Below are 17,465 nucleotides of genomic sequence, written 5' to 3' on the forward strand. Positions count from 1 at the left end.
AAGTGAATTTTAAGATAATTGTAAAAGAATCATTGTGGTCAAGTAAAACACGATTGTTTAGATGTTTATTAATTTTATGAAACATTTAAAAATTCTCATAAATATAACATTTATACGACTATCACATCACATTTAACACATTTTTATGCATTAATAAGAGATTGATGTTGAGTTACAAGTTGTAAGTTAAATGTTGTAGCGTCTATCAGCCAATACTTTTATTCCCAATGGAGGCAGCGTGTCTGGAAAAATATTTGAAAAACTATCACTTTATTCCATTTGGAAAGTCAAATATTTGTCACCAATTTACTTTTCACAATTTTAAGCGTAATAACTATGTTTTCAGCACTTTCCCTGCCAATATTTTTTGAATTTGGGGGCGCTTCTGAGAATCCCCACTACGTCGAAAACAATCATATCCCTGCCAACATTTTTTGAATTTGGGGGCGCTTCTGAGAATCCCCAGTACGTTGAAAACAATCATATACGATATCAAAAACTCGTCGGAAAAGCGCCGTCACTATTGAGAAGTTGTACCACGCCAAGTTACTACAAAAAGGTTTCGCATGAGTGCAATTATTAGGTGCCTTTATAGATCAATTTAGAACGACGCCAATAAGAGACCCTCCAAACAATCAGAAAAAGCACATTTTAAGATAGTGGTAAAAGAATCATTGTGGTCGAGTAAAACACGTTTGTTTAGATATTTATTAATTTGATTAATCATTTACAAATTCTTAAAAATATAACATTTATACCACTATCACATCACATTTAACATAATTTTTTGCATTAATGATGATGTAGAGTTACAAGTAGCGAGTTACATGTTGCAGCGTCTATCAGCCAGTGTTTTTATTCGATGGAGGCAGCGTGTCTGTAAAATATTTGAAAAACAATCACTTTATTCCATTTGGAAAATCAAAAATTGTTCACCAATATACCTTTCACAATTTTAAGCGTAAAATCTATGTTTTCAGAACTTTATTTTCGTTTTTATTTAAATAAAATATAACAAGCTGGTTGCGCTTGGCGTTTCACACAAAATAAAATGGCTTTTGTAAAAGTAGTGATGGCAAAATACATGTATGAAGTACATTTTGTACTTTATGATATGCTGCCCCCCATCACAGTAGGATGGTTGTAGTGACATTTACGAGTCTGTGGTAGCGATGAAGATGAAATGGAACTTTGAAATGCTGGCAGGGATACGACATCAAAAACTCGTCGGAAAAGCGCCGTCACTATTGAGAAGTTGTACCACGCCAAGTTACTACGAAAAAGTTTCTCATCAGTGCAATTATTAGGTGCCTATTTAGATCAATTTCGAAGGACGCCAATAAGAACCCCATGCAAACTATCAGAAAAAGTGCATTTTAAGGTAATTGTAGAAGAATCATTGTGGTCAAGTAAAACACGATTGTGTAGATGTTTATTGATTTGATTAAACATTTATAATTTCTTATAAATATAACATTTTTCGGTTTATCTCATCACATTTAACATAATTTTTTGCATTAATAAAATAATGATGTTGAGTTTTAAGTAGCAAGTTACATATTGCAGCGTCTATCAACCAGTTTGTTTATTTTCGATGGAGACAGCGTGCCTGGAAAAATATTTGAAAAACGATCACTTTATTCTATTTGGAAAGTCGAAAATTGTTCACCATATACCTTTCACAATTTTAAGCGTAATATCTATGTTTTCAGAACTTTATTTTCGTTTTTATTTAAATAAAATATAACAAGCTGGTTGCGCTTGGCGTTTCACAAAAAATAAAATGGCTCTTCTAACAGTAGTGATGGCAAAATACTTTCATGTACATTTTGTACTTTTTGATATGCTTCCCCCATCACAGTTCGCGATGGTTGTGGTGACATTTACGAGTCTGTGGTAGCGATGAGGATGAAATGGAACTTTGAAATGCTGGCAGGGAACTATGATTTCAGCACTTCATTATCGTTTTATTTAAATAAATTATAAGAAGCTAGTTGTGCTTGGTGTTTCACAAAATATAAAATGGCTCTTGTAACAATAGTGATGGCAAAATACGTTCATGCAAATAGTGATGGCAAAATACTATCACAGTTGGCGATTGTTGCAGTGTCACTTACGAGTCTGTGGTAGCGATGATGATGAACTGGCACTTTGAAATGCTGGCAGGGTAGTTTCACAATAATTGTAGTAACCCCTTTTGTTTTGTTATTGTTGTTGTAATATGAGCACAACCCACTGTCAGCTAAATTACGAGATAGGCAGAAACGACAAAGTGATTGTTCTAGATAATTGTAGGCAAGACTATGAACAGAAACAACAAAATGATTAGATAATTGTAGGCAAGACTATGAACATAATCGGCAATTTATGTGCGACATCTGCCGGACAATAGTAGAACCTTCCAGGTGGCTGCAGGCAATGAAGATAACTATAGTTAGCCGCCTGGAATTTTCTACTAGTGTCCGGCAGATGTCGCACATAAAACATTAGTGATGGCAAAAATACTTTCATGCGAATAGTGATGGCAAAATACTATCACAGTTGCCGATTGTTGCAGTGTCACTTACGAGTCTGTGGTAGCGATGAGGATAAAATGGAACTTTGAAATGCTGGCAGGGACTTTGAATTTCATGCTTTTCGTTAAATTAGTCACAATAAATTGCTATTGTGAATCGAAGAAGCGTCACTTTATCAAAATACAATATGGCAACATCGGCGCGAATTGCACTGATGAGATGTTCTGGATAGAACACCAGTGCAACGATGTTCTAGATAGGCCATACAAATATTGCATCCAGTGTTAAAAGAAAACAACCCTAATAATATTCATTAGATTTCGTTCGTTTACTTCACTTATCTTATCGCCGACAAGTCGTATCGATGCAACACACTGTAAGATTCTTTGCAAATACCGACAATCCGCCCGGAATAACTGATAGTCTGTAAAGCGCAGCAGAGAGGACATTTGAGAAATAGAGAAGTTGTAATTTTTTGCTTGAGATTTTTTCCAGTAAATCTTGCAACAATTATAGTTTTATATATGAACACATTGATAGTTTTGATTAATTGGAAAACTATAAACTGGTACTGGCTGACATTCGTCACTGATACTTTTATCAAAAAAAAATAAATTATTTAAAAATAATTAATTTTGCAAATTTTTAGTGGAAAATTACGCAAACAGACCTATTGTATTGTTGCAGTGTTCGTGTTGTTGAATCTAGTAATTGGGTAAATGGCTCTACCCTCTACATTTGCTTCATACATCATGCGACAGAGTCATGCTTCGTGTAAATTATCTTCAACTGTGAAGGGTAGAAGAAGAAAACTTCATAGTTTCAGGACTCGCGAGATGTCAACAATAAAATGCAAAACATTGTGTGAAAATTTATTTTTAATAAGTATTATTCTATCAATTTTTATTGTTGATGCAGGTAAAATATTCTACAGTATTTAAATAAATCAAGTAAAGTAAATTTTCAAATGTATAAAAACATTTTCGATGAAAAAAACTTCTTTGAAAAAATTCCTCGGATGCTGAAGTTTCTCTATTTGGTATTAAATAAATTATGAAAAACTACGAAAAAATGATTAACTAAATGGATAATAAAAAACAATTTTATTTTCTTTGCAAACATCAATAAAATTAAACCCAATGAGGCCTATAGTTCATACAAGGTTGTTGACAAAATTGTAGAATCCCTAATCCCTTCTCACCCATCGACTTACAAAACAAATGGAAACTCCATTATGACACAGAGATAGAATCATTCCTTGGAAAATCCGTTTTTGAATTTCTTATATATGACTAAATTAGTACTATGTGTAACGTGTTGTAAGGAACTTTTTCCCGAAGTATCTTTCCATGGCTACCGGGTTGACACATATATAAAAATTAGATTTACGTAGAGAAGGGATAAATAGATTGATTTACAATCCATTACATTTGGAAATTGAGAATCAGCTACGTAGACAATCTATATCGGTATTAGCTACGTGACGTCTTTAGATGCATAAACAGTAACCTATTGCTATTGAGCCCCTTAATACAAGATGTAAGTATAAGAAGGAAGAACCAAGTCACTGTTCCAAGGAAATGACTCAAGGCGGACAACATGAAATCCTTCTGCAACGATTTTATTCTATCCATGTATCCATTTAATATTGAGGATCCCATACGATAGAGCAATACCCCAGGATGGCTCTTTGTTCCATAAGGGTAGTGACAGTATTTAGAATATTTACATCTGTGAAAATAGTCGATTTATACTTAAAGGGAAATTTAAAAGTCTTCTATTCTTGTTCTTATGAGATATGATATATTTTTACTTCTAATAATAATATGAAAAATCCTATCGTAACGATTTTTAGATTCTTTGCATCGTACTCTCAAACATTATGAGATATTCCATAAGAACGATGTCCAGCACCGTATAATCAAGAGAGGAGTGAAGCATAGTTCCAATCCATTTAATGTTATCAAAGAAGTCGAATTCAAGACTTTAGGAAAAAATTTCCGACTTATTCTACATCCACACAGAGATGTTTTACACTCCAAATTTAAGGCATACACTGTAGATGGTGATGGTAATGAAACAGTTGTTCATTTAGGTAAGTACATATGATGACTTTGATCAAAATCTGTTTAAATATTGATTCCCAAAAAATTTTCCTAGACCATGATAATTTTTACAGTGGTCGGGTATTTGGTGAAGTTGATTCCTCAGTTAGAGCCCACATTGAAGATGGCCTAATGACAATGTCTATTAATCTGCCAGATGAAGCATATCATGTTGAGGTAATATATAGGGGAACCAGTGTTTTATTTTGCATTTAAAGAATATATAAAATATTCTAGAAAAATTCTAATTCTATGAATTGAAAATTTCAGCCCTCATGGCGACATCTGCCCACTGCCAAGGATAATACAATGGTAGCCTACCGTACATCAGATATTAAATTGAATTGGGAACATCCACAAAATGGTGATATGGGAGCACCACTAACATGTGGCTATGTTAAAGAAGGGAAAGGTAAAACATCAAAATAATTATAAAAAAATATAAAAAAATTGTTTTTAAACTATATTCCACAATTAGAACTGGAAATTGATATTGATGATGATGATGAGGAAGAAAATGGAGGCGGTGGCGAATACAACAGTAATCATGATCATAAACCCCAGTCACATCTTTTAACTTCCAATCATAATGAATCTCATAAGAGATCTAAACGTCAGGCAGATCAATATGAGTATACTCCTACTAAAACCCGATGTCCTTTGCTTTTGGTAGCAGATTATAGATTTTTCCAAGAAATGGGTGGTGGCAATACAAAAACTACCATAAATTATTTGGTAAGGTTAAAATTATTTGTATTTTCTTTTTATACCTCACCGAATGTAGATAGATAAAGTGATACAATTCAAAGAAAATCTGTAGCCTTTAGGAGAAGTAAACTCAAAATGGAGCAATTCCCTTCATCTTAACTAATATTTTCGAGGTTTTTTTTTTAATAAATTTATTTTCAGATAAGCCTTATCGATCGTGTCCATAAAATTTATAATGATACGGTATGGCAAGATCGTTCCGATCAGGAAGGATTCAAAGGCATGGGTTTTGTAATTAAGAAAATTGTGGTCCATTCAGAACCTACACGTTTGCGAGGTGGCGAGGCCCATTATAATATGATTCGAGAAAAATGGGACGTTCGAAATTTGTTGGAGGTGAGCATATTTAAGTACTTCCTGTAATCATCCATTGTGTATTAATCGTATCTGTCTGAAAATACTTTCCATCTTTTGCTTGTCCAATAATTTGTCAAATACCATTTGCTAGGTCTTTTCAAGAGAATATAGTCATAAAGACTTTTGTTTAGCTCACCTTTTTACGGATTTAAAATTTGAAGGAGGCATTTTAGGTTTGGCTTATGTTGGCTCTCCCCGACGCAATTCCGTTGGAGGAATATGTACTCCAGGTTAAAAATAAAATTTTCTTGATGAAAAGTTATCCATTTGTTTGTGTTTTCTTTGTTTTCCTTCGTTTCTCTTTTTTATCGTTGAATTTTATTTTAGATTCATTAATTATACATAATTTTTATTTTAATGTTGATATATTGATTTTATTATATATTTGTAAAATGCCACATCTAGAAGATTGATTGTACAACTGATATCCCCTTTAAATTACAGGGTAGTTTTTAATAGTCCTTCAGACATATTAAATGAGTCTTTTGCATAAAATTTCGCATGAAGAGAACTTTTGACAAAATTTTCAAAAGAAGACAAATATTGACAACATTTTCTATAGAAAAGAAATGTTGACAACATTTGCAATAGAAAAGAAGTTTTGACGAAATTTTGTATAGAAGATAAATTTTGATCAAATTTCCTATAGACATTTTTCTAAAAAAGGGACATTTCGAAAAAAAATCCTAAGGATGAGAAATTTTGACAAAATTTTCTATAGAAAAGAAATTTTCACAAAACTTCCTACAGAAAAGAAACTTCGACGAAATTTTCTAAAGAAGGGAAATTTTTATAAAATTTTTTATAGAAGAGAAATTTTTACGAAATTTTCTATAGAAGAGAAATTTCGAAAACATTTCCTAAAGAAGAGAAATTTGGACAAAATTTTGTATAGAGTAGACATTTTGACAAAATTTCATACAGAAGAGAAATTTCGATGAAATTTTCTAAAGAGAAATCTTTGCGAAATTTTCTATAGAAGTTTCGGAAAAAAATTCCTATAGAAGAGAAATTTCGTAAAAATTTCCTATAGAAGAGAAGTTTTTGACAAAGTTTCCTATAGAAGAGAAATGTTGACAAAGTTTCCTATAGGAAAGAAATTCTACAAAATTTTCTGAAGAAGGGAAATTTTGATAAAGTTTCATATAGAAGAGAAATTTTGACCAAATTTGTTGTAGAAGAGAAATTTTGACAAAGTTTTTTATAGAAGAGAAATGTTTGACAAAATTCGTAAGATTAGAAATTTTAACATTTCCTAGAGACTACACATTTTGAGAACATTTAATTTAATTTGACTTTATTTTGTAATTCGAAGCCTCAGGTGGCCAATTTAACACAAATTACAATAAGACTACAAAATAACTGGTTTTTTTGTCAAAATTCGTTTCTTTATTATTCAACATAGTTCCCTTCAAGAGCGATAAAACGATTATAACGACCTTCCAATTTTATGATACCATTTTCGTAGTACTCCTTCGGTTTTGCCTCAAAATAGGCCTCAGTTTTGGCGATCACCTCTTCATTGCAGCCAATTTTTTCCCCTGCGAGCATCCTTTTGAGGTCTGAGAACAAAAAAGTCGCAGGGGCCAGATCTGGAGAATACGGTGGGTGGGGAAGCAATTCGAAGCCCAATTCATGAATTTTTGCCATCGTCCTCAATGACTTGTGGCACGTTGCGTTGCCTTGGTGGAACAACACTTTTTTTCTTCTTCATATGGGGCCGTTTTGCCGCGATTTCGACCTTCAAACTCTCCAATAACGCCATATAATATTCACTGTTGATGGTTTTTCTCTTCTCAAGATAATCGATAAAAATTATTCCATGCGCATTCCAAAAAACAGAAGCCATTACTTTTTCCAGCTGACTTTTGAGTCTTTCCACGCTTCGGAGACTGTTCACCGGTCGCTGTCCACTCAGTTGACTGTCGATTGGACTCGGGAGTGTAGTGATTGTCACATATCAACGGAAAAACTCGGGTGTATTACGAGTTAGCAGCTGCAAACACCGCTCAGAATCATCAACACGTTGTTGTTGTTGGTCAAATGTGAGCTCGCGCGGCACCCATTTTGCACAGAACTTCCGCATATCCAAATATTGATGAAGGGAGCCACCGTGGTGCAATGGTTAGCATGGCCGCCTTGCATACACAAGGTCGTGGGTTCGATTCCTGCTTCGACCGAACACCAAAAAGTTTTTCAGCGGTGGATTATCCCACCTCAGTAATGCTGGTGACATTTCTGAGGGTTTCAAAACTTCTCTAAGTGGTTTCACTGCAATGTGGAACGCCGTTCGGACTCGGCTATAAAAAGGAGGTCCCTTGTCATTGAGCTTAACATGGAATCGGGCAGCACTCAGTGATAAGAGAGAAGTTCACCAATGTGGTATCACAATGGACTGAATAGTCTAAGTGAGCCTGATACGTCGGGCTGCCACCTAACCTAACCTAACCTAAATATTGATGAATGATATGACCAACACGTTCCTTTGATATCTTTAAGGCCTCTGCTATCACGATCAACTTCATTTTACGGTCATTCAAAATCATTTTGTGCTGGTGACATTTCTGAGGGTTTCAAAACTTCTCTAAGTGGTTTCACTGCAATGTGGAACGCCGTTCGGACTCGGCTATAAAAAGGAGGTCCCTTGTCATTGAGCTTAACATGGAATCGGGCAGCACTCAGTGATAAGAGAGAAGTTCACCAATGTGGTATCACAATGGACTGAATAGTCTAAGTGAGCCTGATACGTCGGGCTGCCACCTAACCTAACCTAACCTAAATATTGATGAATGATATGACCAACACGTTCCTTTGATATCTTTAAGGCCTCTGCTATCACGATCAACTTCATTTTACGGTCATTCAAAATCATTTTGTGGATTTTTTTGATGTTTTCGTCGGTAACCACCTCTTTCGGGCGTCCACTGCGTTCACCGTCCTCCGTGCTCATTTCACCACGCTTGAATTTTGCATACCAATCAATTATTGTTGATTTCCCTGGGACAGAGTCCGGAAACTCATTATCAAGCCATGTTTTTGCTTCCACCGTGTTTTTTCCCTTCAAAAAACAGTATTTTATCAAAACACGAAATTCGTTTTTTTTTTCATTTTTTCACAAAAGACCCAAATTTTGACACGAATCATTTGAAGGTTGGTACTATATAAAAATAATATGCATTTAATACTAGCGACGCCATCTATGTGTCAGACCGGGGACTTATCAGCCAACCTGTTATTTTACAATCAAGATAAAAAGAAAAGCTTAAACTAATTATAATATTAATTTAAACAGCATAATCTTCTAAATTAATCGGGACTTACATTACAATCTATTCGTTTATTTTTGTTTTAATTTTTCCTACCGATGATAAATTTTGACAAAATTTCCTATGGAAGAACAATTTTTGACAATATAGAAGAGATATTTTGACAATATTTCCTATAGAAGAGAAATTTCGACAAAATTTTCTAAGAGTAGAAAATATGACAAAATGTCCTATAGAAGAGAAATTTTTACAACATTTCCCATAGACATTATAATATATAGCTGATACACTATTCTCTTTAAAAAAAATGTGTCAGTTCCAAAAATTAATTTTCTGACATTTTCTTTCGATTTTTTCGTAAAGAGTCAGTCCCAAACATTAATTTTCGTGCATTTGCTTTTGTGTTGTTCGTAAAGAGTAATGCTGCTCAAAATTAAATTTCGTATTTTCTCGGTTTTGGTAACAATTTTTTGTTCAAATATGAACTTTTAATATATTAATTTATTTATAAATCCTTAGGTGTATCATAAACGTTCTAATTTTGTGTACAATTGGCAAACTATAAAAAGGAAAAAGAAGGAGAATGTAATCGTGCTCTTATTTTTCTCGTTTATTCTTAATCTTCGGAACTGTCAAATATAGTTTGACACCCATGGCTCATCTATATGTATTATAATGTCTATGACATTTCCTATAGAAAAGCAATTTTGACAAAATTGCCTATAGAAGAGAAATTTTGACATATCCTAAAAGAGAAATGTTTACATTGTTTCCTAACAAAGAGAATTCTACATAGTTTTCTAAACAATTACATTTTAAAAAAATTTCCTAAAATTGGAAATTTTGGCAAAATGTTTAGAAAATTTCCTATAAAAGAAAATTGTTTTGTCACAAATTCCTATAGAAGAGAAACTTAAAATAAAACATTCTGTATAAGATAAATTTTGAAAAAAAAAAAACAAAATCTGCGGCATTTTTGCGACTGATTGGCCCGTAAATTCAAATAGTCATCTAAAAGTTGTACAGCCCATCTTGAGAAGTGGTTCATCCATAACGTTGATCTCGCTACAATCTAAATGTATACATATTTAATTTCTAGAATATTTCAAAAATGGTTATACATTATACTTAAACTCGGGCTTGAGTAGCTCCCGAAATCATTATGGACAACGTGTAATTACTCGTGAAGCAGATCTGGTTACAGCCCATGAGTTTGGTCACAATTGGGGTTCAGAACATGATCCTGATATACCAGAGTGTTCGCCTAGTGCTTCCCAAGGTGGCAGTTTTCTTATGTATACATATTCCGTCAGTGGCTATGATGTCAATAATAAGGTAAGAAACCTACCTTATGGAACTAATAGCGGTTTTTTATTCAAAAAAATTTATTTCGTTTTTATTTTTTTAAAGAAATTTTCTCCTTGTTCTTTGCGTTCGATACGAAAAGTTTTACAAGCGAAATCAGGTCGATGTTTCTCTGAGCCCGAAGAATCATTTTGTGGTAATCTACGTGTCGAAGGTGATGAACAATGTGACGCTGGCCTTTTGGGTACCGAAGACAATGATGCATGTTGTGATAAGAATTGTAAATTGCGACGAAACCAAGGAGCTGTATGTAGTGACAAAAATTCTCCCTGTTGTCAAAATTGTCAATTCATGCCGTCCGGTGTTAAATGTCGTGAACAAGTTTATGCCACCTGTGAAAGGGAGGCTCGTTGCACAGGAACACATGCTGAATGTCCCAAATCTCCTGCCATGGATGATGGTACAATATGCCAAGAACGTGGACAGTGTCGTAGTGGCAAATGCAGTAAGTTGCATATATTTTTAACAATATTTAAAGACATGAAAATTTATTTTTATTTTCTTAAAAGTTCCATACTGTGAAACTCAAGGCTTACAGAGTTGTATGTGTGATATTATTCAAGATGCTTGTAAGAGGTAAGTTGCAAATTTAAAATAAGCTAAAATTTTATTTCATTACAATTTTCATATTTCGGAATAAAGTTTCATTTCATTTTGTTTTTTCATTTCCAACGTTGATTTAATTTTGTCAAAAATGTATGTACCAACATAAAAAAATGTTATACCAAATAAAAAATCCATTATACGAATATACAGATCGTGATAACTCCAAATTTTAAGCCTTTATTTTATTTTACTTTTTTTGTCAAAATCATTTATTTTATTTTGTCAAGATTTAAATTTTCTAGAAAATTGTATAACAAATAAAAAATCCATTATACGAATATACAGATCGTGATAACTCCACATTTTACGCCTTTATTTTATTTTATTTTTTGTCAAAATCATTTATTTTATTTTGTCAACATTTACATTTTCTAGAAAATTTTATAACAAATAAAAAATCCATTATACGAATATAAAGATCGTGATAACTCCACATTTTTATATAATTTGTAAGCCTTTATTTTATTTATTTATTTTTTTGTCAAAATCATTTATTTTATTTTGTCATCATTTAAATTTTCTAGAAAATTTTATACCAAATAAAAAAATCCATTATACGAATAGTTACAAAGATCGTGATAACTCCACATTTTTATATAATTTGTAAGCCTTTATTTTATTTTATTTATTTATTTTTGTTGTTGTCAAAATCACTTATTTTATGTTGCCAACATCTAAATTATCTAGAAAATATGAAAATTTGACCGATTCAATCTTTTAGATGCTGTCGCATGAGCATAAATGAAACTTGTTTCCCTGTTGAACCTCCAGATGTATTGCCCGATGGTACCCCTTGTATTCAGGGATTTTGTAATAAGGTAAGGTAAAATTTATTTTACTAATATTTCTAATGTATAATATTTATTGTAGGGAGTCTGTGAGAAAACCATACAAGATGTAGTTGAACGTTTTTGGGATATTATAGAGGAAATTAATATAAATCGAGTTCTGCGATTTTTAAAGGATAACATAGTTCGTAAGTTGATAAAATGCATAAATTGTACATTATATTTATATAGGCATTTTAATTAAAATTTACTTCAGTTGCAGTTGTTGTTTTGACTTCTATTTTCTGGATACCAGCCAGTTGTGTAATATCCTATTTTGATCGCAAAAAACTTCGCCATGAATTGAAACAAATTGAATGGAGTCAAAAGAATGACTTAATTCATCCGGGTGATCGAAGGAGAGTTATACATATAAGGTTGGGATATTCTTCGATTTTCTAATTGAGTTATTCTAATTCTATTTAATTTCACAGAGTCCCTCGTCAGAAGATGTCTATGGCACGCATGTAATTATAATAAAAGCACAATCTTAAGTTTTAAAGTACATTCGATTTTCTGCATTTAGATAATTTATATATTGATTAAAGCCAAATAATAAACATAAGAATTTAATTTAAAACAAAAAAATATTTAGCAAATGTTGATCTTGCATTCAAATGAAACCCCTTTTTCAATCACTCAACATAAATGTCATTTTTTTTTTTATATAATAACGTAGTCATGTTTTTGTTTTTAATGAATTTTCAGTAAATTTTTAGATGACAGGGAATTCAATATAAATTTTATAACAGTGAAAGTATATTGTTTTTGGTATGTTTTTAATGGGCTTTCAAGGTCATTTTAAAATGCGAATAAAACAAGTATTGAATTATTCCATTATTTTCCATTGTTTGAGCATCTCCATCAAAGATGCCGCCGTATATGGTATATAATATAAGCTTTTGAAGTTGCTATCAAGTAAGCTAGGGAGTATCATTTGAGAGATACAAGCAAAGACAGTTAAAGAGGAAGATGTGAATTGCATAGACCATAGACTCTTTAAAATATAGATGACCCATCGCTCTCCAACCAGAAAATGTTGAAGAAGCCCAAATAAATTTTCTGACATTTCGTATTGTGTTTTTCGTAAAGAGAAAATTTGCTCAAAATTAAATTTTGTATTTTCGCGGTTTTAGTCGTAATTTTTTGTTCAAATATGAACTTTTGAATATTTAACTTGATTTTAAATCATCTAGTGTATCAAAAATGTTCCAAATGTGGATAAAATAGGAAAATTGTAAAAACGAATCTAAGAGAGAATTTGTAATTCCCCCTATTTTCTTCGTTTATTCCTCATTCCTTTTTGTTACTATTGGTTACATTTTACATTCCACAGGCAGAGCTTGATTCGCGCTATTTCTTTTTGTTACTATCGGTTACATTTTACATTCCACAGGCAGAGCTGATTCGCGCTATCCAATTCTCCGAATTATATTTTATTATGATTTGATTTCTGATAAACAGTGAGCGTCATAATAAAGTATACATACGAATATATTTTAAAATAAATTGAAATAAATTTTTATTTCAGCCAATTTTATTAAACATTTATTAAACAAAACAATAAATAACTCAACACTGCGAAACTTTTTATTAATACCAACCCTTTGTATAATTTTTTTTTTGACGCTCACTGTAGATATTTTATTTTGACGCTCACTGTAGATACAATGCTCACTGACCTACAAATTTCATTTCTCGAGCGCTTAGAAAATAAGCCGGATAGGGATTTTTTGTTGCTTGCGTTTGGTATACTAAGATACCGAATTGTTCTATTTTTTAATTATAAAAATTTTAAGCAGGCTATTTATTAAGATCCATCCTCCAATTCGAAGCTGGTTTCAGTGCAAATAAGCGAAATTTAAAGAAAAATCTTACTGAAACCGCCTTTTTCGACGAAAATTGATCTAACGAATGTAAAAAATCGATTTCGAATATCAAAAAAATACATTATGCACATTCAAATTTCTTTGCTGAAAACTGCAAGAATAAAAAATCTGGCTAAATATTGCACATATATGTACATCTGATCTCTTCAAAATATATTAATAAGGAAATTGCATAGTCAATAAAATAAAGTCCAATTTCAATTGTTTAGAAATTCTAAAAATTGTTTTCTTTGTATTTTGTTTTACTGATTTTTAAGTAATTTTTTTATAATTACATTCTTATAAACTTAGAGTAAATAGTAGATACATACAGTGGTTTAGCATAAAAGTTGGATATTTTGTTTTAATTTGTTTAGTAAACTTATAAAAGAAGGTAAATTGTGTGTGTGCTCCAAATTAAAAGGAATTCTTTCACATATTTTGTCTTTCATGTTTTGTGCAAAATTCTACTTCTTTTTGCTATTTTTACCATTCTGCTGTGGTGGAGGGGCTTCGCCATCGTCATCTTCATCATCATCGTCAACATCTTCTTCATCTTCATTTCCCCATTCCTCGACAATTTCATGGACCAAATGTTGACCACAAATATAAACTGGACCAGTACCTTGCGTCAGCTTGAAGGTAACGGAATCACTGGGAAATTCCAAATTGGGTTTAAGAACGCGAGTCTCGCCAACTTTGAGAACAGCAATGGGAATTTTAAGAGTTTCTTTCTCATTAACCTTTACTTCAGCCTGCAAGTTGAGAATGTATTCAAAATTATTGTATAAAAAAACAAAAGAATATTTTTAAACAAAAGAGCATGTGGCATCACTGTGATATTTGGCAACACGTTTCTGTTTGCATTTTTTTTATTACCTGTACAACATTGAATTCACCCTGTTTGGCATCAGCGCCCAGACTTATTTGTTTAATAATTAGCTTTTGATCTTGCACATCTTTGTCTGTTTCCGCTACCTCGAATTGGGCCAAAGGATCTTTTTCGCTCAATTCAACTCCTAGAATCGTAAGAAATTGCAAAATTTAACAATCGTTTTTGCTTTAGAACAGAAATTAACGAAGGCAATCAGCATATCATGCCGGCTGATGTGCAGCGAGCAAACTGTACCATGTATGTTAGAAAATCGATACTAGAAAAAGTATGGAATTTTCCACAGCATTACGCACTTACCGTAGAATGATTCGGTTTCCATTTTTAACTGGTTTATTTATAATATAATTTTACAATTACTAATTTATAGTAACTTTACTATTAATATGAAAATCTAAAGAATATCACCTCACACACACGTGCCGCGAAATAATGAATTATTCCCTCTTCTTGTTATATTTGGCATTTCGCCGTCGTTGCCATATTAATGCTTGAAATCAAACGCCGTCAACAATAGAGGAACCTAAATATAACGTGTATTTTGAAAGCGTATGTACGGTAACATATCAAAATCGATAAGCGATTCACGAATTAAGGCCGGTATGCACCTCTAGCCAAAAATTTCATTCCCATAAGAAATGCTATTTATGCTAAAGGCCGGTATGCACCTCTAGCGAAAAATTTCATTCCCATAAGAAATGCATTGCTATTTATGCTAACGAAATTTTCGGTATCGTTCAATTTCGCAAGCTGGTACGCACCTCTAATGAAAATAACAGGGTTGTCAAAAGCATATTTTGGCAGCAAACATTTAATTTATTACAATCATTGCGTGCGTAAAAGTTTTAAAAGGTCTGTAAATAATAAACAATTTATTTGAGGAATATTTGGAACATATATTAACAATTTTTAAAAGCGATTAGCTGGTTTAAAATTTGTGTACACAGCCCTGTTTTTTTGTTGTAGACTTAAATAAATTTTTGCTACCGAAAATTTCGCTAGAGGTGCATACCGGCCTTAACAAAATTTTCGGTAGCGTTCAATTTCGTAAGCTGGTACGCACCTCTACTGAAAATAACAGGGTTGTCAAAAGCGTATTTTGGCAGCAAACATTTAATTTATTACAATCATTGTGTGCGTAAAAGTTTTAAAAGGTCTGTAAATAATAAACAATTTATTTGAGGAATATTTGGAACATATATTAACAATTTTTAAAAGCGATTAGCTGGTTTAAAATTTTATGTACACAGCCCTGTTTTTTTGTTGTAGACTTAAATAAATTTTTGCTACCGAAAATTTCGCTAGAGGTGCATACCGGCCTTTATGCTTAGTATAAAGTTCGTTTCTGCGAAAAACGAATATCTTCATCTATCTCCGTATATACCCTGCCAGCATTTCAAAGTTCCATTTCATCCTCATCGCTACCACAGACTCGTAAGTGACACTGCAACAATCGCTAACTATGATAGTATTTTGCCATCACTATTCGCATGAATGTATTTTATCATCACTATTGTTACAAGAGCCATTTTATATTTTGTGAAACACCAAGCACAACTAGCTTCTTATAATTTATTTAAATAAAACGACAATGAAGGGCTGAAAACATAGTTATTTCGCTTAAAATTGTGAAAGATATATTGGTGAACAGTTTTTGACTTTCCAAATGGAATAAAGTTTCGAATATTTTTCCAGACACGCTGCCTCCATTGGGAATAAAAGCACTGGCTGATAGACGCTACAACATGTAACTTGCAACTTGTAACTCAACATCAATCTTTTATTAATGCATAAAAATATGTTAAATGTGATGTGATAGTCGTATAAATGTTATATTTACGAGAATTTATAAATGTTTAATAAAATTAATAAACATCTAAACAATCGTCTTTTACTTGACCACAATGATTCTTTTACAACTATCTTAAAATGCACTTTCTCTGATTGTTTGAAGGGGCTCTTATTGGCGTCCTTCTAAATGTATCCAGAAGGGCACCTAATAATTTCACTCATGTGATACTTTTTTGTAGTAACTTGGCGTGGTACAACTTCTCAATAGTGACGGCGCTTTTCCGAGGAGTTTTGGATATCGTATACGACTGTTTTCGTCGTAGTGGGGATTCCCAGAAGCGCCCCCAAATTCAAAAAATGTTGGCAGGGTAGGATCTCAAACCCAGGGATGTTACCTTATTTATGTGAAATAATATGCCTTCCTATTTTTTGTGTGAAAAATCCAGGGTTGTATAAATATGTGCTTTAAAATGCTCAAAAAAAAGATTTCGAATTTATTCCGCGCTAAGGTTTTTTATATGGAGTATAAGATTTTTTCGTGCGAAAACGTGATCTTAGTACTAGGCTTTATTTGGAAAAGCCGGTACTATGTTTCGTTTTGGTATTGAAATATACGCGATACTTTTTTAAAATATTCTATTGTAAAACATACCAAAGATAATTGAGAATAACAAGATTAAGCCTTGTGCTCCTATAAAGAGAAAACAAATGTCAAGATGTAGAGGGCTATGAGAAAAAAATTGTTTTAAGGCCGGTACTATGTTCATTCTTGCGAAAAATTTTTATGGAAACCATTATTTCGCACATAAAAAACGGCGTTTTTTTAGGTAGCTTGGAGCGCTATTTTACAGGGAGCGATATTGGATTAAGTTGGTGGTTGTTGCTTGTTTTTACAAAATAAAGGCCGGTACTATGTTCATTCTTGCGAAAAATTTTTATGGAAACCATTATTTCGCACATAGAAAGCGGCGTTTTTTTAGGTAGCTTGGAGCGCTATTTTACAGGGAGCGATATTGGATTAAGTTGGTGGTTGTTGCTTGTTTTTACAAAATAACATTTTATTTTTCCTTGGGCAATTGATCTGCTATTCCTTTGATCCTTTGT

At 32.5% G+C, this 17,465-nt stretch overlaps 2 protein-coding genes and 1 long non-coding RNA gene across 3 annotated transcripts; 1 reads left to right on the forward strand and 2 right to left on the reverse strand.

Moving 5' to 3' along the window:
* Positions 1–690: 690 nt before the first annotated feature.
* LOC142219682 (uncharacterized) lies at positions 691–1,184 on the reverse strand. Its single transcript, XR_012717702.1, has 2 exons — positions 945–1,184; positions 691–877 (listed from the first exon to the last, which is right to left on the reverse strand). It is a non-coding gene; the product is annotated as an uncharacterized LOC142219682 (long non-coding RNA).
* Positions 1,185–3,329: 2,145 nt separating this feature from the next.
* On the forward strand, positions 3,330–12,433 carry Tace (ADAM 17-like protease Tace). The gene is made up of 14 exons (XM_075291516.1): positions 3,330–3,434; positions 4,372–4,611; positions 4,677–4,798; positions 4,892–5,033; positions 5,100–5,356; positions 5,531–5,725; positions 5,838–5,976; positions 10,112–10,347; positions 10,423–10,822; positions 10,887–10,953; positions 11,705–11,801; positions 11,854–11,959; positions 12,028–12,187; positions 12,245–12,433. The coding sequence occupies exons 1-14, from the start codon at positions 3,353–3,355 to the stop codon at positions 12,279–12,281; spliced, it is 2,280 nt and encodes a 759-aa protein (XP_075147631.1). The 5' UTR covers positions 3,330–3,352; the 3' UTR covers positions 12,282–12,433.
* A 1,461-nt stretch (positions 12,434–13,894) lies between these two features.
* Positions 13,895–15,030, reverse strand: Nph (Nucleophosmin). Its single transcript, XM_075291527.1, has 3 exons — positions 14,871–15,030; positions 14,558–14,697; positions 13,895–14,433 (listed from the first exon to the last, which is right to left on the reverse strand). The coding sequence occupies exons 1-3, from the start codon at positions 14,890–14,892 to the stop codon at positions 14,146–14,148; spliced, it is 450 nt and encodes a 149-aa protein (XP_075147642.1). The 5' UTR covers positions 14,893–15,030; the 3' UTR covers positions 13,895–14,145.
* Between the last annotated feature and the right edge of the window lie 2,435 nt (positions 15,031–17,465).

Source organism: Haematobia irritans, chromosome 1 (assembly GCF_050003625.1).
Source record: "Haematobia irritans isolate KBUSLIRL chromosome 1, ASM5000362v1, whole genome shotgun sequence".
Lineage (NCBI taxonomy): Eukaryota > Metazoa > Arthropoda > Insecta > Diptera > Muscidae > Haematobia > Haematobia irritans.